The sequence below is a fragment of the Erythrolamprus reginae genome, chromosome 3, assembly GCF_031021105.1.
Source record: "Erythrolamprus reginae isolate rEryReg1 chromosome 3, rEryReg1.hap1, whole genome shotgun sequence".
NCBI classification, from domain to species: Eukaryota; Metazoa; Chordata; class Lepidosauria; order Squamata; family Dipsadidae; genus Erythrolamprus; species Erythrolamprus reginae.
The window spans coordinates 217,114,028-217,136,596 of record NC_091952.1 but is presented as its reverse complement, the minus strand read 5'-3'; the positions used below and the strand labels follow the sequence as shown (position 1 = coordinate 217,136,596).

Sequence of the window (22,569 nt, the reverse complement as noted above, 5' to 3'; positions counted from 1 at the left end):
AAGCCTCCGTGGGCCTCTCTAGGAATCTCCTGGGAGGAAACAGGGCTGGAAAAGGTGAGGAGAAGCCTCCATGAGGCCTCTCTAGGAACCTCCTGGGAGAAACAGGGCATCCACCCTGTGGTTCCCCCAAACGCATGCATTATTTTCTTTTACATTGATTCCTATGGGAAAAATTGCTTCTTCTTACAAACTTTTCTATTTAAGAACCTGGTCACAAAATGAATTAAGTTTGTAAGTAGAGGTACCACTGTACTTTGACTTGGACTCTGATTTAGCTTGGATGCTACCTGGAACCTTGACAATATTATTATAAGCAAATGGTTGTCCAATTTCTTCTAATAACACCTCTAGTGTTTAGTACCTACAACATCTGAAAGCAAGTTGTTCCATTGATTAATTTTCCTGTCAGGATATTTTTCCTTACTTCTTGATTGATTCTCTGCTTAATTAGTTTCCACCCATTGCTTGTCCTGTCTTCAGGTACTTTGGAGAATAAAGAATAAATAAAATATGCTACTTACAACACTTGAGAAGTTTCAAAGAAGTTTTGATTTTTATGTGGTACTATCTTAAATTTGTTAGAAGAATTTTATCATTTCTATTAATTCCCTTTTTTTAAAAACAGAGTGTGTTCCACTATTGCTTTGGATGGGATGATACAGAAGCGGCTACACAGAGTGCGGATACAACATTAGAACTAGAAGTATTGAAGCAGAAGTATAGGTATTTGTTAGTTCTATGCTAAGGAAATAAATTGATGAAGTTTCTATTAGTAGGAAATCAATAATGGCTTTGCAGGCTAAGGATTTTATTTTCAGGACAGTATTTTATTTTCAATAGTATTATTAAAACACAATACAAGTGATTGTGGATTTTATTTTTACTTTTTTTTTTTTTTTTTAAATTTTATTTATTGATTTTTAACAATTTAAAATCACACAACATAAAACAGTGCATAGTGAAATGTGAATTGTGCCCATCACCCCGACATACACACATTCCCCACCACCAAATTGGGGGTATTTCTTTTTTAATCCACTTAACCCAAGAGCAATATATCTGTCTACATATTATAGAGTGATTCTAGTTTATTTCTTGTAGCTTGGTCTCGGATTCTGCTCGTCATATATCGTCTTACCTTGTCCCACCGTCCAATCAGCTGTCCCAAATCAGTTTCATTATCCAAATTTATCCTTTTTTCCATAATTTCAAATTGAATATGATCCACCATGTACCTATACCAATTTTGCATTGTCCATTTTGTCGCATCCTTCCAACCCAAAACTATTACTGCCTGAGCACTTTCTATTGCTGCTTTTTTTATTTCTCTAAATTCTCCCATCGCATTGCTTTTTACTAATATTGCCATTTCCTTAGTGATTGTCCATTGTATATTTAACATTCCATTGATATCCTCTTTCACTTTTTGCCAAAATTCCTGCACTATCGGGCATTCCCAAAACATATGCATAAACACTCCTTTATCTTGACAACCATGCCAACAATTCCCCCTAACATTCTGCTGAAAATGTGCAAATTGAACGGGAGTAAAATACCACTTATGTAATATTTTCCTTCTCATTTCCCTAATTCTTGTATTTTTAATTTTCCTTATATCTTCTACTATATTTTCCATTTCTTGTACCTCTACTAATATCTCATTTTGCCACCATTTAGTCAATCCATCAATCGTGTCTCCATCTGACTGTACTAGCAGTTTGTATATATTAGTTGCTTGCGCCTTTATCCCCTCACTTTTTTCTCTTATTATTTTCTCTAACCCTGTCTCCTCCCGCCATAATACTTCTTTATTCTCCCTTTCATTTAGATATTTACATATTGCATTTATTTGTAGCCACCTTCCCTTACCTAACCACCATTCTATGCGATTTCTACTTGGCCTGCCATCCTTCTCGTATAACTGTTCTATCTTAGTTATCCCTCTTCCCTTCAACTCTCCTATAACCCTGTTTAAGTTAATTTCGTTTTCTCTATTTATTACATAAAGCGATGACAGTTTAGATTTATATAATCCTATTTTCCCTTGCCATTTTTTCCAAATTTCCATAGTCCCTTTCATTGGGCCTATTAATTTTCCTATATCTCTCCTATTCCACTTCCTAAAAATTAATTCTCTATTATTCATCCCGTTTATCTGTTTTTCCAATTTCGTCCATTTATTTTCACTTAATTGCAACTCCATTAACCTTTCCATTTGAAAAGCTTCCCTATACAGCTCCAAACATGGAACACCCCATCCCCCCTCTTTTTCATTCGCAATTAACCACTTTTTTCTTATTCTTGGTCTCTTATCTTCTTCAATCCAATAATTTAATTTTTTGTCCCACTCTTTAACCTTACATACCGATAACCCCCCCGACAGCACCTGAAATAGGTACATCATCTTGGGAGCTATCATCATTTTTAAAGCTCTTATTTTAGAGAGTCTCCTTAGCTTTTTATCTTTCCAGCTCCTCATCTGTTTCAACATTTTCCTCCATGTTATTCTATAATTAATCTCTTCCATTTTCACTGGGTTTTTTAATAACCAAATTCCCAAATATTTTATTTTTTTAAGTCCTAATTTCAACCCTGATTCTTTCCTAATTTCTATCTGTTCTCTCGGATCTGTATTTAAACACATAATCTCTGATTTTTCCATATTAACCGACAGTCCCGATTCCTGCTTAAACTCTTGTAAAATATTTATTATACCTTTAATCATCTCCATCGGGGTCTGGGTCAATATAATTGCATCATCTGCAAATAAATTTATTTTCATTTCTAATTTCCCTATTCTATATCCTGCCCAAGTGTTATCTTGTCTTATCTTATTAGCTAAGATCTCTATTGCTATTACGAATAATTTTGGAGACAGAGGGCATCCCTGCTTGGTGCCGTTTAATATTTTAATACTCTGCGTTCTTTGTCCATTCACTCTTATATATGCTTCATTTCCTTTATAAATCTCTTTTATAGTTTCACAAAATTTTTCCCCCATATTTAATTTGTTACATAATTTATATAAATAACTATGGTTAACTTTATCGAACGCTTTATAAACATCTAATTTCAAAATTCCCAATTTCCTTTTAGTAGCGGTAGCATGGTGCATCACATTCATTACATTTCTAATTGGTTCACTTATTTTCCTTCCCTTCACGAATCCATATTGATCCTCTTCAATTATTTTTGGTAAAATATTTTCTAATCTATTTGCCAGTATTTTCATAAATATTTTATAATCCTGATTTGCCAAACTGATCGGACGGTAAGACCCAGGCTCTCTTAAATCTCGACCCATCTTCGGAATGGTAACAATTTCTGAAAGCTTCCATGTCTGCGGGATATCACGATTTGACAATATATTATTAAACAATTTCCCCAAATGCGGCAGCAAAACATTCACATAAGTTTTATAAAATTCCCCTGTAAACCCATCTGGGCCCGGTGCTTTGGCTTGTTTTAACCCTTTAATTACTCTAGCAATTTCATCTTGTGTAATTTCTGCATTCAAAATTTGTTTGTCTTCTTCACTTACTATTTTCCCAACCTTGAGGACTTCTATCTTCACTTGCTCCTCTTTATACAAATCTTCATAATATTTCCTCATTATCTCCTCTAACTGGTCATTACCATATCTAACCACTCCACTGGTGTCCCTCAATGCTAAAATACATGATTTTTCTTTCCTCTTCTTCAGATATCTCGCCATTTGCTGCATTGATCTTGTCCCCCAACTCTGTATTTTTTGTCGCATCGCCATTCTCATCTTATTCCATTTAATCTCATCATACACCATCAACTGTTTCTTTTTCAATTTCAGTAAACTATTCCAATCTCTACTTTTCGTCATTCTTAACTGCTCTTGTATCAAATCTATTTCCCTTATCTTCCTTTCCCTCTCTCTACCCCACCTCTTCCTAATATCTGCTTCCATACATATGCATTGTCCCCTCATGAAGGCCTTACATGCATCCCATACAATTGATTGTTTAATACCACCCACATCATTAATTCTAAAATATTCTGATAACTCTGTTTGCAATTTCTCTTTATCTTGTTCCCTAGCAGTTACAACTGCATTATATCTCCAAATTTTTTGATTTCGTTCCTGACCTATTTCCAATTCTGCCAATAGTGGGGCATGATCTGATATCCATATACTTTTAATGTCCACTTTTTTAACTTGTATATTACCTCCCCTGTTCATTAATATGTAGTCTATGCAGCTAAATGTGTGATATCTTGCTGAATAATATGTAGCTCTGTTTAAAATATCTGCATGTAGATCCACCATATTAAGTCTATTTAAATGTAACATCCTGCTATTTGCATTCCCATTTGTTAATTGCATATTAAAATCTCCTGCCAAAAAAGTTGAGCCCTCCTTAAAATTGTCTAACTTCTTCTTAGTATTTATTATAAATTGTTTTGTTTTCCCATTTGGGGCATAAATTGCTGCTAATGTCAACTTCTTTTGATTTATTTTCCCTTTAACAAATATCCACCTTCCTTCTCTGTCTTTCTGAATTCCCACCTCTTCAAAATTAACCCTCTGATGAATCAGAATCGCTGTGCCTCGACTATTTTGCGTTCCTCTTGACTCAAACACCCATTTCCAATTTCTATCATTAATCAAGTTATCCCTTCCTCCCCTTCTTTTATGTGTTTCTGTCAAAATCATAATATCCACCTTATATTGCTTAGCCATCCTTAATATCCTAAAACGTTTCAAATCCGATCCCAAACCATTCACATTTAAAACCATTATCTTACACTCCGTCATAATATACCAAAAACACCCTTTTCCCCTCTTGTTTTGCCCTTGGTTTATATTTTTCCCTTTTCTTTACCCCTATTACCCCCCCCCAACGTGCCTCCCCCTGTGCTCCCCCCACTGAGAGGGGAGAAGACAAGAAAAAACCTTGCCCATACCTGAGGCACATTTTCTGGATTGCGTTCCCACTCAAACTAGCTCCTCTTTCAACCCTTTTTAATTTTATAAAAGAGAAGATTTCTCCCCCCCTCCTTTCTCCTTTAAATAATTCCTTCTTTAATTTCTTCTTTAATTTTAAATTCTTAAACCCCCTTTTTCTTCCCCTTAGACTTCCCCCACTGAATGACAGATATACAGGAATCCCAAGGCATCTCCAAGAAAAATAATAATAATAATAACAACAATAATAGTAATAGTAATAGTAATAATTCTTTTCCTTTTCCTTTCCCCCCCCCCCCACAACAAGACAAGGGACCAAACACCATCACTTTCTGGCTCTCTTCTCACGCTGAGCCCGTGTTCTTCTCTGCTCCTTTCTGATGGCCTCCACCTGCCCGCTTAACTCCTTCAGCTGCTCTTCCCTTCGTCTTTCCTCCTCATCAGGGGTACTCCGACCGTCAAAAGCCTCTTCTTCTTCATATGCTAGTGCTCCAGTTTCATCAAACTTAATCCCCAGTTGATCCAGCAAAGCCTTTCCCTCCTCCAATGAGCGTGCTCTGTACATTTTATTGTCCTGGAACACCAAGATGGCCACTGGATAGCCCCAGCTAAATCTGGTTCCACTTTGATATAGCCGGCTTGCAATTGGTTTCAACACAGCTCTCGCTCTCAGGGTTTCCCAGGAAAGATCCCTCAGAACCCTTATCTCATTTCCGTCTTGTTTAAGGCTCGTAGAAGTCTTCAAAGTTTTATAAATCATCTCTGCTTTTTTTTCACTAAGGAAAGCGATGATCACATCTCTCTGTCTGCCGTCTCTCCTGGGGGCTGCCCAATGAACCCGTAACAGCTCCTCCACGCTGACCTCCACGCCTGTCTGTTTATTTAACCAAGCACAGACAGCTTCTGTTAACTTAAATTCAGAGGGCAAATCCATTCTGAACCCTCGTAAACGCAAATTCCTCCTTCTCTGTCTGTCCTCCAAATTTGCGATTCTGTCATTTATTTGTCTTATTTTTCCATCGTAATCCATCACTTGTTTCTCAACTTTCAGTATCTTTCCAGCAGAAGAATCCCCTTCCTTTTTAATTTGTTTAACTTCTAAATCCATCTGTTCCATTTTATTCTCAACTTTGTTGAATCTCTCTTCAAACCCGCTACAAATCTCCAGAAGTTTATCTAACTTCTGCTCAATGTTAGCCAGACTAGAGGGGTCTTTCCCTCCCTCCGCCATTTTAAGATTTATTGTACTCACTTATCACTTCCTTGTTACAGCGAAAGCTCCTCCGTCTTTGCTTGAAATCATAAATCTTCAAACTCACTTTGATGCCGACAGATTCTTGTTTCTTCCTATATTTTTCTAAGGAAGATTTATAGTCTTTTTAAGAGGGAGAAAACTCTTTACATTTTATCTTTGTTCGGAGCCAGAGGTGAAATGCCTAGAAAGCAATTCGGCACATGCGCAATCCTCTGGATTTTATTTTTACTGTAAGCAGAAGCAAGCATTTACTGAACCATTTTTCAATAATTTTCAAAGTATATTGCTGGAGGTAGTGAAAAAGTCTGATATGCATCTTGGGCTATGTTCCTCACTACAATCAAGTCAATCTTACAACATACGTAATTTTTTCAATTTTCAAAATATTTATTTATATATTTTATATATTATAAAATATATAAATTGAAGGACCTTTGTTATTCATGTATTGAGAATATAGTGGTCAAGTCACAAAATTGGGTTTATTACAAACAGCATATTACAAATCTGACTTGAAAGAAAAAAAGAACTTGACCTAACGTAGAGAAAGTGTTATTACTCCCCATATAGCATGTATAGGGTTAATTTTTAGTAAATACCAACTTCAATACAGTACCTAAGAAAAATGGAGTTCTCAATTATTGTTAGTCTGCATTGGTTGAAGAACATGAATCTATCATAGTACAAAAATATTCCAAAATATGAAGAGAATGTAGAAAAAAGAAAGAAAAAAATCCCTTCTCCAAGGGAATAATACATAACCCTTGAATTATAAAAGCTTTTTTCAAATCAAATACTTTTTAAAAGTTTTATGTACAATTTGATCTGTTATTACTTTGAATTGATGTAAATGTTTCTTTCATCAAAACTACTTTTTTGCAAAAGAAAATCTTATTGTCAAAATAATTTAAAGTGCATCATCTTCAGAAAAGATTCACTAAATATCTTAATCATCTTTTCATATGTAATACATTTTAATAGTTAGCTAATAATATTATCCATAATATAATATCATGTATTAAAATGTATACCTTCTTTAGGTTTTCTCAGTGATGTCAACAGAGTTAAGACAAAAATAAATAAATATATTTTAATTTTATTTCATTTTAAATTTAGATAGTAGCAAACAAGTTTTAAAGGGATTCAGTGATTCCAAAATATCTGTGTGACCAAATTATCAGAGCTGGGCATGCCACCTATTGTCAACCCTGGTGTAGCTTGTATAACTTACCAACTTTTCTTATAACAAATGTATGTTTTTGGTCTCCAGGCTAAAGGATATTGCAACTCTGGTGGAAAAACAGCACAATCTCCTTAAACTAGTTGCACAAAAGATGGAAATAATGTCTGAGGCAGAGGATGAAGATCCAAAAGATTTATTCCAGAACAAATTTAGGAAAGAGCAGTTGGAACATAAGAATAGTAAATGGGATACAGTGCTCAAAGCAGTGAAATTGAAATGTGCCTAATTTGGTTACAAGTATCCTCATTTATTAAAAATAAAATAGCTTCCTTGTAGGAAATAGAAGTTGACATTGTGGCATTGTGGGACAGGAGGTAACATTGTGGGACAGTAGTATATCAATGTTGCTTTTGAGTTGATTAGCAAGTCCCCTCAATTCCAGTCAAGTTGGTTAATAAGCAAATACTGGGCTATATAATGCTGGATATTCCCTTCCTCTTGGCTCCCTGTAGATGATTGCTCACTGTCATGTTTCAATAGTGGCTAACCAGGACTGGCTGAATCAAAAACGTATTTCAGCATAACTCTCCTAGGTTTTTGTATTCTGTATTTAGAGGCTTTTCTACAGCAGCATGGCATAATGTTAATTTAGTTATTACCATATATTAAAATGTTTCCAATGGGTATATATAAAAGACTTAGTTTCTTCAATAGTAGCACATAGCATGCATGCAACGCAGTAGCAACTTTGCTGATGAATTCTGGCCAACTAAGCCAAATTTATCTCTTCAGAATGTCAAAGAGATTAAATATGGTAGTTGACTTCTCAGAGTCAGTACAATCTCATTTACATCAAACTGGTTTTCCTGAAGGTAGGGTAATAGGGAATATTGAAGACTGACGTCTATACATATTGTAGGGAATAATTATATGAGGAGCATTGGGCTAGAAAGCAAGAGACTCTGAGTTCAAGTCTCGCCTTAGCCATAAAAGCTAGTTAGCGACCTTGGGCTAGTCCAATTCATCTCACAGGGTTGTTGTTGTGGGGAAAATAAGAGACGGTTCACCATCTTTAGTTATTTGTAAAAATAATAAATGTGGATTATAAATAAATGAATTTTCTAATTAAAGCTAAAATTGTAAACATATTTGACAGATTAAACATTTAATTCATCAGCTAATTAAATATTTTTGTTCAGATGTTTAACAAATACTTCTGCGCTGAAGATTGGATAATTGCTTTGTCATCTCTAAAATTCTTCAAGATTCTTTCAATTTGCATTTTCCCACAATATTCTTCAAATGTGGTAGAACTGCCTCTGAAAATTGGAGTAAAAACACATCTGGAAAATATCAGATGTTGGCTGTTTCGGCTTATTCCAGTTCTGAACGTATCAATTTACTGAGAAACACATTGTCTTGTGGGCGTGGGGTATGCCCATATGCATACATGCACACTCTTATGAGTCAGTGTTGACTTTTGGTAGCTACCTGGGCTCATTCTTGTAGTTTTTTGACATGGTTTTGCATATGGTTTACCACGGCCTCCTCCCTAGGCACATCAGTGGTTCAGATAACTTATCTAGCTTTGTTTCTAAAGTGGGACTAGAACTTACATTTCTAACCTGATGCCTTAACCGCCAAATGAAGCTTAGCTTTCTCAATACTTCTCGTACATTTTAAAACAAATTCATAGGTCTGTGCAAAGTATTTGAAAGTATTTGAAAGAATGTTGATATGGAAGAAGAACCATTCCTTGTAGTAGTAAAGCAACTGTGTCTTTTGGAAAGTTCATGTACTTGCTTTTCCTAGTTATGTGTGTATCTGGTTTGCTTGGTTGATGTTCCTAGAGGGAGCATTAACTGTACAATGGAAGCATTGATCGTGTATGGTTCAACTCTTGAAGAGTCATTGGTGCTCTTTGAACATTGCAACTTGGGTAGAGAAATGTCTGAAATCAAACAATTAAGCTCAGAGGGCACCAAGAGCTCACAATTCAACCCTGAGCTTCAGATATTCTCTTCTATTGATTCAACTCTCCCCAAAAATGTACTTGCTTTAATGCTTTGAAAGAGAGCGCTTTACTCATGCCAATATATCTCTTAGCAATAGCAATAGCATTAAGACTTATATACTGCCTTATACAGCACTCTTGGAGTGATTTGCAAATGTCAGCATATTTCCCCCCAACAATCTGGATCATCATTTTACTGACCTTGGAAGGATGGAAGACTGAGTCAACCTTGAGCCAGTCAGGATCGAACTCCTGGTGTGGGGGCAAGTTAGTCTGCAATACTGCATTCTAACCACTGCGCCACCAATGCTTTTAAATGCTTTGAATGCTAAATCATTGCTATTACATCATATGGGAAAATAATTGAGTAAAGGATATAAAAATATGTCTTTTTATCCAGTGGTACATTCATTAGAAACAGAAAATATAGTCAATATCATATATTAGCTAAAATTAAAAATAACTGCAGATCTACGCAGATGCAAATTTCATAAAGTTCAGTAGACTTATTAAGCTAATACAATCTAAATATGTGATGAGCACTGTTATCTAATAATAAAATCTTTGAATAAAAATATTTAAATTATTGTATTGAAGAAGTTCTAACTAATGCTACTTTTTGTTTTAACCCAAAGCTGGCTTTGTTGATAAAATATATATTGGTCAACAGATAAAATGATGTTACTGTATATGTAGATGTGTAGATGTGAAGCACAATAAATATATTGTAATCATCTTCCTGTTTTAGTAAACTCCTAATAAACCTGCTTATTTCAATAGCAATCAGTTGTCTTTTTTTAGAAAATAAAGAGAAGTAATACAGTTTATCAATTTCATTATGTCTTCTTCTAATAATGACTGTGATTTTAAAAATCTAAAAATTATTTTAGCCATCCAGTAAATTCGTTTTCTTTAAAAGTGTAAGGAAATTACTATCCCACTATAGGAATCCACAGAGAATTTACTCATTTGAAAATATCCAATCTTTCTGCTTCTGCAGAACTTAATACGCAAGGAAGAATTCTAGTCTACTTTCTGAGTTGGAATCTGCCTCATGTTAATAATAATAAATAAATAGTAATACCTAATTCAATCATGAAATGATTGTGTTGCATGGTTTTAATGTTGGGTTTTAAATGTTTTTAATATTAAATTTGTTATACTGTGTTATTTTGTTGTAAGCTGTTCCAAGTCCATGGAGAGAGGCGGCATACAAATCTAATAAATTATTAAATTATTATTATTAAATATTAAATAACTAATTATTAGATAATTAAAGCAAGTAATAAATAATAAGGGGCATGCATAAGCGCACCGATGTGCCTACCATCCCTGTCTACTGTCCCCATTTATTCATATCCATTTCCTGTATTCATAATCATGTTGATACTTATATATGTTATCTTTCATGCTTGACAAATAAAGCAAACCAACCAACAAATAATGTTCCCCAATTTCAACACTTATTTAGTACCTTCCACATGTATTGAGCCTAGAGTTTGTAGAATTTCCAGTTATCATCATAGAAGTCACGCTTCCATTTTCAAAAAATGTTTTATTCGCAGATGTTTTCAGGCTGAGCCACCTTACTATCTGGGGCCAAAATACCCAGAACAGTTATACATGGCAGATTGATCTGATGAGGCATATATTCAAGCTGATACAAAGAAATGGCCACTTTTTGTGATGCATATGCCTTTATTATCAATATATGATGATGATGATGTCAATACAACACAGCAAACGAGATCACTATGCTGGATTTTGTATTTCATCCCTAGTCAGACGCTTTCCAAACACCTAGGACTGCGTGATATAGCGGCGAATTATGTTTGCCGATCCCAATAAAGCGGCCTTTTGCAATTGACATATGGAGATTTTGTCAATTCCGATGGTTTTCAAATGTCTGCTGAGATCCTTTGGCACTGCAGCCAGCGTGCTAAGGACCACTGGGACAACATTCACTGGCTTATGCCAAAGTCATTGCAAAGTCGAGATTTTTAGATCTCCATATTTCACTAATTTCTCTAACTGCTTCTCCTCAATTCTGCTGTATCCTGGGATGGATAATAATAATAATAATTATTATTATTATTACTATTATTATTATCATCACCATCACTTATTATATTATTATTATTATTATTAATAATAATAATAATAATATAATTATCACCATCATCACTATCATTATCATTATTATTACTATATTATTTTTGAAGAGCAGAATTGCTAGGGTTTAATAGCAAACCATCACACACAGATATGGAATATGCATATAACCATAATATCTTTTGCTTCTGACAAAAATATTTTGTGGGGATGAAAATATTTTCCCTTTTTCTCTTTAGTCTAGTAATTTGGTATCAATTCATTTTTGTCAACTTTTTTAAAATGTATTTTTTGGGCTATGACTATAGCAAACAAATATTGGCAGCGTCGGTAGTCTATCATAACACTAGATGGCAGTGAATGCTAGTATTGCCTATGAACCATTTAATTGGTTATTAACGAATTTGATAGAAGAAACAGTTGATTGGTTTTAGTTTTACAGCATATATTCTAAAGCAAATGTGTTAAGAATATTTAAGACTGGGTTATGGATAGATCATCCTGGAAAAGACATAGTCACTAAATGCTGACAGCAATTGTTGGGACATTCAATTTAAGAAAAATAGTAGAAATGAGTGATATCATTTTGTTTAATACTCTTCTTTTTCTTGTCTTTTTCTTTAGCAAATCATTTTAGTGACATTTTAATCATTTAATGCTTTTGTGTTGTGCTCAGTACCTTTCTACATCTGGAGGCTGGGAAAATGAATTTGTAGCCTTCCCCATTTCTACATGCATAGCTAAAATTAATTTCTGAGCTAGAGCTTGAATTTGCCTAACAGAATCAACTATTAAGTGGGGTAGTGGTTAGTGGCTTGCAAAAGTTTCAAGTAGTTTTATTTTATTTACTATGAGCTAGATATACAGAAAATTCAGTAAAAACACAATTGTTTTCTACAGATAAGGATGACCACAACAATAATAATTGTGCACTGGATGACTTCTTAATGTTAGTATGATTAAAGGAATAATTTTGGTTAGTTGAAAAATACATATTCTATGTTCTTAGATTTATATTCTAAGGTTATAAACCTAAATCTAGACTTAATATTGTGTTACTGTGTATCAATCTCCTTGTTTATTTGTGTTATATCCTGCTTGTTGTTCAGGAGCTCCATTCATAGCTGTCCTTCCACTTTCTATTTTTTTCCACGGTAAAGGTTGGGGTAAGATAGTATGATTGGCCCAAGGCCAGCCAGTGTGGCAGGCAGGCAGGCAGGCAGGCAGGCAGGCAGGCAGGCAGGCAGGCAGGCAGGCAGGCAGGCAGATACATGAAAAGTATTGGAGTTCCAAAAATTGTTGAACAATACAGAGACAAGTCTAAATAAATGTAATTAATTAATTAAGAGCAAGTTCAGCAAATCTCTGGAATAAACAACCTTTGCAGGCTGTGTGTTTCCCCCAGCAGCTTATTTTGCACCACTTTTAGCTCCTCTTCTCTATATGATGTCAACATTCAGTGGGAAGTCAGAAATTTTCAGTGGCAGATTTTATAATTTACATATAGGATGCATTGCACAATGACTATCAGTTTACGGTAATTATGAAAGAGAAAAAATACATTTCAGGAAATATAAATTAATGTCACTAAAGCTATGCTTGTGTTTCAAAATTGGATTTATAGGTTGCTTATTCGGGATTTGTGGAAAAATAGGCATAATTCTGGATGAAGACAATATGGAGGAGGGAATCCTATTAGATAAAAAATAATAATAATGAAAGAATTATTTGATAGTGGAAAAACTGGTAAGGTCCATTTGGAGACCTAAGAATAAATACCAATGGTGGTTGGAACGTATAGTCTGCCTAGATTACATGATTTAAACAAACATATTTATAGGAATACATGGCAACTGAATGAATATCAATATAAAAACATGATTGTTTACAAGGACATATTGAGAAAAATGACAAAAGATTGAAATGAATACATTATTTGGAGTGTGTATATGTATATGTGTGGAATTACATTTTAAAATATAGCTACTACTGAGAATGCGGGATATAAACTAAATAGTAATTTAATTATATAGCATTACTATTGTGCAAGGCTATACTTTTTTAAAAAGCACTGTTATATTAAAAGGACTATAAATGAAGTAAGGAAGGAGTGGGGGGAAAGATATTAAAACGCCCATAAAAGAAAGTTTTTTAAAAAACACTGCTGGATAGAACAAAAATACCACTTTATCTAACACTACTGAAATTATATTGTTTTTTCTGTGTTCTTAATGATGACTTGTTCTATGAACAATATGTTAAATGTAAACCATACACAGGAACACTTTGTCTGATATTGCATCTTATTCAGCACAGCAATTCAAAAGCTGATTTTCACAAATTTAATTACGCGTGTAGATTTTAGAATACAAACATTCTTGCATAAGTACATAATCACAACTTTTTGCAATATGTTCTTGATAAGTTGAGAGGCCAAGGTCTTCATAAATTGAAAGATCCCAGATTTTTGGCATATATAATGCGTCTTATATATATAAAATATGACATCTTTAACCCTGAATCATTTTCCATGTATCTGGTTCACCACACTGTTAATAACTAACCAATAATAATTACTAATGGACACGCCCATAACACATATGCCAAAGTTTCTTCAAATTTATTACTTTTCCAGCATAGAAAGGATGAGAACCAACCTTTTAAAAACATTTGTAGAGGGAGTCCAACAAACTCTAAAGAGGAATTTTCTGAACTAAATGACTTTTTAAGCCTCAAGAATGATTCCCAGGAGAAGTGTACATGGAAGAAAAAATAATGAAAAGTGAAAGAAATTAGAGTAAAATGTAATGACTGCAAAAAAGTACAGGTTCTGGGGGAAAAAAATAACAGCAAGATAGACCCATGAGTAAAAAGTGGCTATAAGGAAAGAGGGTATGAAAATTCCTGGGAACAGAGAGGATTGACTAAATTTACATTGAAATCTGTAGTTTAAAAAAACCCCTACAATTGGTAGAATTAATAGAATTCAGATGGAAAGATCTTCTTAATGGCATACAGAAAAAGAATGAATCCTGCAAAAATGACAATGAGAAAAAGATACTGCACATTGTAGATAAATATTGTCAAAAAAAGGAGAGTATATCCTACCTTTATTTTGTGCAATTTAAAGTGGCATTATGTTCCCCCTCCTAATATTCCCTCAACAACCCTGTGATAAAGGTTGGTATGAGGATCACAGAAGAGCTCAAAGTCACCAGGCTAGATCATTGGTGTTAGATCCTTACAAGAATCAACTGTAGACTCTCTGGGTAAGACGGATCTTTTTTATTAGAACTGCAAGTAACGGTTTCACAACAAGTAACAAGACAACAACATGGCCGTGCCTGGCAGCTATATATATCCCGGGCTGCCAGGCTGAGCCAACCAATCCTCTTGCAGTATTTTCCCGCCCAAAGAATATGGGGTGGGTACAAGGCCTAACTGTCCTCTGGACACAACAATTGGGTCTCCTCAAACAATAATTTTGACATAGCCTCAGTATTTTTTTACCTCAACAACTTTATGAAGTGTGGACTTCAGCTGGGGAATTCTGGCTCCAAATGTTTTAAGGTTGATAAATAGTGATCTAAATATAGAAAAAGCAAAAGTCTCAAATGCAGTCATCAGGGGGGCCACACAATTCGTACAATGATATAAAATGTTTTTCTAACATGAGAATATTTTTAGTTGTCGAAAATTATTACAGTATGCAATGAAACATAAACGTATAAAATAAAAATATTTTGCTAGAGTCAAAACTATATTTTGTGAGTTTAACACGGCCATGGATCACTGCGTTTTGTATTTCCCTAAGCACTGTTCTATCATTTATTTGCTATAGAAAAATAATACAAAATCAACGGAAATTAATCATTTGTCGAGGTTTATCTTCTCAGAAAAAGCAATTCTGCATGAAAGTTATTTTTCAATTTTGCCAAAAAGTAAAAATGGTATTGATAGTTTTCAAACAAAAATTTAATTTAAATTTAATTTTTTATAAGAAAATATGTGTGTGTGTGTGTGTGTATGTATGTGTGTGTGTATGCTTTTTCTGTCGAATCACCCTGGTATATCCAAATATGGGAGGAGCTTAATGCTTCCTTTTGCCTCTCAGCCCAACCCAGATTAATTAACTGCCTTGGAAATCACCCTGGGTTGGGCCGAAAAGCAAAAGAAAACATTAAGCTTCTTCCATATTTGGATATACCACCATCTTCTATTTTTTCCCTCTAATTCCTTGAGGTTTTTCTGCTCACTGTTGACCCATTAGCTACCTGTTTCATCAAACTGTCTTTTCTTCAGAAGTAATAAAGTTTGATATCATTTGATAGATAGCAACTAGGCACTGTATAGCACTAAGAATTAGGAGTATTTTTTTCTGAAAACTATAAACTTGCTGTTTATCAAGATATATTATCTGTCTCTGCTCAGCTACCTTTCTAATCATGCTTTAAAGAGGGAAAAAAGTTATCTATTTCTTCAGGCAGTAAACATTTCTGCAAAATTTGAGATTTTACATTTTGATGTAGGAAATGCTGATGCCATTCATATTCAACAGCTAAAAGCAATGACTAAAAGACTAAACAATGTCATTTGGCGGGTCCCGGGGAAGAGCCTTCTCTGTGGCGGCCACGACTCTGTGGAACCAGCTCCCCCCGGAGATTAGAACTGTCCCCACCCTCCTTGCCTTTCGTAAACTCCTTAAAACCCACCTCTGCCATCAGGCATGGGGGAATTGAAACATCCCCCCAGGGCCTATACAATTTATGTATGGTATGTTTGTGTCTGCTTTAATAACGGGTTTTTTTAATTTTTTTAAATTATTAGATTTGTCATGAATTGTTTTATTTATTTATTTGTTTGTTTGTTTATTTATTTATTTATTTATTTATTTATTTATTTATTAGATTTGTATGCCGCCCCTCTCTGTAGACTCGTTGCTGTTGTGAACCGCCCTGAGTCTACGGAGAGGGGCGGCATGCAAATCTAATAAATAAATAAAAGTTTCTGGGTAATATGTAGGTCAGGGGTGTCAAACTCATCATGGAAGTGTCATGTGATGTATTGGGACTCTCCCCCCCGCTGGCCAGGCCTAGGCATGGCCAGCATGTAATGCATCTGGCCCGCAGCCCTTGAATTTGACAACCCTGATGCAAATTAATGTCTGGCAAGAAAATAAACCAGCTTTTCTTCACTATAACAACTACTATTAGAATCACAGAGCTGGAAAGGATTTTGGAGGTCTTCTAGCTCAACCCCAGACAAATGGTTGTCCAATATTTTTTTCCTGAAAACCTCCAGCAATGAAACAGTCACAACTCCAGGAAGCAAGCTGTTCCATTAATTAATTGTTCCCACTTAGGAAATTCTTCATTTCCAGGTTGAATTCCCCTCTGACCAGCTTCCACCTGTTGCTTCTTGTTTTGCCTTCAGGTGCTATGGAGAATAAATCCACTGCCTCTTCCCTGTGGAAACTCTTGGAAGGCTGCTGTCAGGTCTTCCCTAAGCCTTCTTCATTAGGCTAAACATATCAAGATCCCTTAGCTGTTCATAATACAACTCAGCTAGATGCCTTATCATACTTGTTGCTCTTCTTTGCATCTTTCTAGGATTTCAGCCTCTTTTTTGGTATCATGGTGGCCAGAATTGGATGCATTGTTCCAAATGTGTCCTCACTATTGCAGTATAGCAGGGGTCTCCAACCGCCGGTCCGCGGACCGGCACCGGGCCGCTGGGGGTTTTCAGCCGGTCCGCGGCGCCAGGGCCCCCTCGGCCTTTCCGCGCTGCCCACCGCCCGCCCGATTTGCCCCCTCTGCTCCTCTGCCACCTCCTGCCTTTCACCGCAGCTCCTCCCGCACCCGGAACGCACGCCCTGCCCGCCTCACATTTGCCGAGAGGACTTTCGCCCCGGGCTCTCAGCAAGGGGGCTGCATGAGAGGCGGGGCCGGCGGAAGGTGATATTCAATGTCGGGGGCGCACGGGCGGTCTTGCGCGCGCTCCCTATCTCCCTGCTAGCCCACTCGGAATACGTATTCAAAATAAGAAAAGCCTTCGCCGGCAAAGGCTTTTCTTATTTTGAATACGTATTCCGAGTGGGCTAGCAGGGAGATAGGGAGCGCGCGCAAGACCGCCCGTGCGCCCCCGACATTGAATATCACCTTCCGCCGGCCCCGCCTCTCATGCAAACCCCCTTGCTGAGAGCCCGGGGCGAAAGTCCTCTCGGCAAATGTGAGGCGGGCAGGGCGTGCGCGCGTCACCGCTGAGAAGAACGGAGAGAGAACGAGAGTGAGTGAAAGCAACAGACAGCAAGATAGAGAGAAAGTGAGAAAGAGAGAGTGAGAGAAAGGGGGGGAGAGAAAGAGATAGCAAGAGAGAGAGAACAAGAGAGAGAAAGAGCGTGAGAAACAAAACAAGAGAGAAAGAGAGAGAGAGAGAAAGCAAAAGAGACAGAAAGAAAACAAGAGAGAGAAAGTGAGAAGAAGAGAGAGAAAGAGGGGGAGAGAGAGAGAAAGAGAGAGGGGGGAGAGAGAGAAAGAGAGGGAGAAAGAGAGGGAAAGGGGGAAGAGATAGCAAGAGAGGGAGAGAGAAAGAGAGAGGGAAAGGGGGAGAGAGGGGGGAGAGAAAGAGGAGATAAAGGAAGAGGAGAGAGAGAAAGGAAGAGAAAGAAAGAAAGAGGGATAGAAAGAGAGAGAGAGTGAGAGATGCTCAGTGAGCCTTTCTTTGAAGTTGCCTTTCTTTCTTTCTTTCTTTCTTTCTTTCTTTCTTGCTCTTTTTCTTTCTCTCTTTTACCTTTCCTTCCTCTATTTCTTTTCTTTCTCCTTCCTACCTTCTTCCCTCCCTCCCTCCAGTCCTTCCTCTCTTACTCTCCCCTTTCATAAGTTTCCTTGCTTCCTTCCTCTGTTCCTGTCCCTTCCCTCTTTCCTTCTTTCTTCCTTCCTTCCTTCCTTTCCTCCCTTCCTTTCCTCCCTCCATTTCTTGCTTTCCTTTTCCTTCCTCCCTTCTTTCCTCCCTCATTCCCTTCTTTCACTCCTTCCTCTCTTACTCTCCCCTTTCACACCTTTCTTTGCTTCTTTGCACCCTTCTTCTGTTCCTGTACCTTCCCTCTTTCCTTCCTTCCTTCCCACCCTCCGTCCATTCATTCACCCATTCCTCTCTTGATCGCCCCTTTTACGGCGCCGCTGACAGCTAGCTCCCCCCCCCCCACCGGGCCATGGAAAACTGGTCTAGTTGAAAGCCGGTCCCTGGTGCAAAAAAGGTTGGGGACCTCTGCAGTATAGAGTGGTATTATTACTATGACTACTAACAGGGATTGAATTCTCCACCTTTAATCTAATTGTTCCTTAGTAATTCTAATAAATGCTGCCCCACCCAAAACCCCTCCATTGTTCTCTTTCAATTTAATGGAAAAGTTCAGTTCCATTTTTGCTGTGTATTGTAATCTACAAAGAGATTCATATAGAAAATAAAATTTTGTTGAAATTCTCAGGGGAAGGTTGTAGGTTTCTGGTATGTATCTTAGTTATGTGTTAGCCAAAAGTAAATGTTCTGTTTTTATTTTAGAAGGTTTTTGTCATCAGCCTGCAGCTTGCTTAGCTTCTGTATTTCAATTAAATCTCAAGGAATACAAGAGGGTTTCTCAAATTGGAAAGCATTGCCTGGTAGGGAGAATGCAGAGATAGAGTGAGATTGAAACAGAAGAAAAATGTTGTCAGCAATCTCTGCCAGCTCTTGTCCATAAAATCTGCTTATCTTTCCTTCTTGCAAAGAAATTTTACAGATGCTCCAAAGCATCTTGCAAATAAAATGGAGAAACAGCTAGTATCATTTTTGACAAATCAGACAGTCAATGTCTGTGGATTTGAAGGGAAGTAATGTTGCTCATCATTACTGTTCAGTGCTTAGAAGACATAATCAAACTTGTTCTGTGTCATTCCTGGTCGGTTCTAGTACCTATTGGTGCTTTGTGCAAGTTTTAACCTGTAATCTAGGTGCCTGCTGGGTTCAGCTCAGGGACATATGTCTAGAAATGGAGATGTACTTCAAAAAGGGCCAGCTGTATGAATCTTCCTCTCATCCCATATAGAAAGAATGATTCATAGAAGCACGTACTCATGTGGTTGAGACTCTTAAGTGCTTTCCTGAATCTGGGCCATAGATAATGAAATCAGTCTTTGGAAAGAGACATTGGGTGGAGGAGATGATGAGGTGCAGGTGTCTAATCACTCGGTGCCTGAGCTGGAAACAAGCAAGGAGACTGCTTACTTTGATCTCTAAAAGGATGAACAAAAATGTTGCTAATAACTATCAGGAAGATATGAGAGAAAGAAGTCCAACCTTGCAGAGCCCAAACTATCTCACAGGATTGGTATTATGGGAAAAATTGAAAGTGCATTAGATATGTTTGCTGCCTTGAGTTATTTATTAAAAATAATAAAGGCAAGATAGAAATAAAAGTAAATAGGCACTGTGAGTCATAATATCACTCTTCCAGAGTTGTAAAATCACCATCCAACTACATTTCAGATGAAATAAACAAGATCATAACATGAACATTGATTTTTGTTTCTCTATTTTTTTCAACTTTCTGTTCTCTTATGACAATTGGGTTATAAAAATAAGCAAATCTTTCACTTTAGGTTGACTTCATGTGGATTGAAATCTTGATCTAACCACACAATTGCAGTACAATCCTATATTATTTATTCAAGAATAACTCCCACTAAACTGAATCAGTCTTGCTTCCAGAAACCTTTTTACCAATAGCTGGATTGCTTTTCCTCTTGCTTGAACAAATCCAGACCAGTTTAAAAAATGCAGTTAATGATACAATGAAATAAGTATATTGTGAGAGACCATTGTGAACAAAACAGCAAAAGTCCTATCACTGTGTGCAGTGTTCCCTCAAATTTTTTTTGGGGGTGGGCGGAAAAGTATAGTGTCTGAGCGGCAGTCCCTTTGGGACTGGACGGCACAGAAATATTAAATAAATAAACAAACAAACGAACAAATAAATAAAAACCCCACCCTGTTTTGCCTCAGAGAATTTCAAAATAAAATACTGTACTGTGTGTCTATAACAGTGAGCTCATAATAGGGCAACTCTATCAATATCAAAATGCCACTTAAATAGTTGAGCTAGTTTCAAACTATATTTTGATTTTCTTTCTCTCTTCCTTACTCCCATTCTTTTTCTTTCTCTTTTCCTTCCTCTCTTTTTTCTATCTGTTTCTCTCTCTTCCTCTCTCTCTCCTTCCCTCTCACTCTTTCCCTCTCGGCTTCTGGGCAGGTTTGGAAAACTCTGAGTTGATGATGATTTTTAAGTGAGCGATTGCTCACTGCTCAGCTTAGAGGGAACTATGACTGTGTGTAGCTCGGATCTTGGATGATTTAATTGAAGAGATGGGTCTCTAATTCTGTCTGTAGCAGAAAAACACTCTTAATTCGCCTTAAACTCATAAATCAAGCAACCACAAAATATAACTACAGGATAAGCACTAGATATTCATTGAAACCTATCCAGGAATCTCAACCCTCTCCTATTAGAGAATTGTATTAGTGTGGGAGATGACAAGACTACACCTGAGGGAAGAATCAAATATGACATTAGTTTTGAGTTCCTGTGGTCAAGTTTCAGCCCACCTTAAATTCTTTTGATTCTTATCTACCATTAATTTGCTTTGACTGTTAATAGTTCAGATTCTTGTAGAGAGCTTAAGCCTGCAATAACCCTATACAGTGATACCTCGTCTTACAAACGCCTCGTCATACAAACTTTTCAAGATACAAACCTGGGGTTTAAGATTATTTTGCCTCTTCTTATAAACTATTTTCACTTTACAAACCCACCACCGCCACTGGGATGCCCTGCCTCCGGACTTCCATTGTCAGCGAAGCACCCGTTTTTGTGCTGCTGGGATTCCCCTGAGGCTCCCCTCCATGGGAAACCCATCTCCGGACTTCCGTGGTTTTGTGATGCTGCAGGAGAATCCCAGCAGGGGCATCCCAGCAGCACAAAAACGGGCACTTCGCTGGCAACGGAAATCCGGAGGTGGGGTTTCCCAGAGAAGGGAGCCTCAGTGAAATCGCAGCATCGCAAAAACACAGAGGTCTGTAGGTGGGGTTTCGTGGATTTCGGTGTTTTTGTGATGCTGCAATTTCGCTGAGGCTTCCCTCGCTGGGAAACCCCATCTCCAGACTTCTGTTGCCAGCGAAACGCCCATTTTTGCAATACTGGGATTCCCCTGCTGGGATTCCCCTGCAGCATCACAAAAACGCAGAAGTCCAGAGGTGGGGTTTCCCATGGAGGGGAGCCTCAGGGGAATCCCAGCAGCGCGAAAATGGGCGCTTCGGCTGGCAAAAGGGGTGAATTTTGGGCTTGCACGCATTAACCGCTTTTCCATTGATTCCTATGGGAAACATTGTTTCATCTTACAAACTTTTCACCTTAAGAACTTCATCCCAGAACCCATTAAGTTTGTAAGACAAGGTATCACTGTATATTCATTTGAACTGCCTGGACTCCTGATTTTCTGTGCTTGAGAGATAGCTCCTTCTTATATGTGAGTTTATTTATTTTTAATATATAAATTTTATTGTATAGAATTGAACTGGAAAACATGCTGTTGTGGCTGGCAAGTGGTTCCTTTTTTGGACCCATCAACAACCTCTGAAACTTGAAGAGTTTCTGGGTTTTTGTTTAATGGAACATATCTCATTTAGTACAATGTCCTCAAACTAAAAAAAACCCCTTTGCCATAATGTAGAAACAATAAGTATTCCAACTTATTTTCTAATAATTCTGGTTTTCATGATTTAGTGATGTTATTACATGTTCACATGACCAGATTGTCCTCAATTTTCAGTTACCACCACATTTTAAAAAATGTGATTTCCAACTACATAAAGTTATATATCCCATCCCTGTGCTGAATACCAATGAAAAATTTAAATTTAAATTGAAGTAAACAATGTCAAATCTGTATATTATAGGCATTTAAGCCCCAATGGTGAATGTTCAAATCCCTTTCTACTGCTGCCACATTTCTGCAGATATTCCATAAATTCCT

At 36.8% G+C, this 22,569-nt stretch overlaps 1 protein-coding gene across 1 annotated transcript in view; it reads left to right on the top strand.

Moving 5' to 3' along the window:
* The window catches only part of TRPA1 (transient receptor potential cation channel subfamily A member 1), a 52,293-nt gene extending 42,119 nt beyond the window's left edge, over nucleotides 1-10,174 (top strand). Inside the window, exons 26-27 of the mRNA XM_070747926.1 lie at nucleotides 626-723; nucleotides 7,465-10,174. Coding sequence (XP_070604027.1) covers nucleotides 626-723; nucleotides 7,465-7,663 — 297 coding nt within the window. The 3' untranslated portion in view covers nucleotides 7,664-10,174. The remainder of the gene's footprint in view (nucleotides 1-625; nucleotides 724-7,464) is intronic.
* The last annotated feature ends 12,395 nt before the right edge of the window (nucleotides 10,175-22,569 follow it).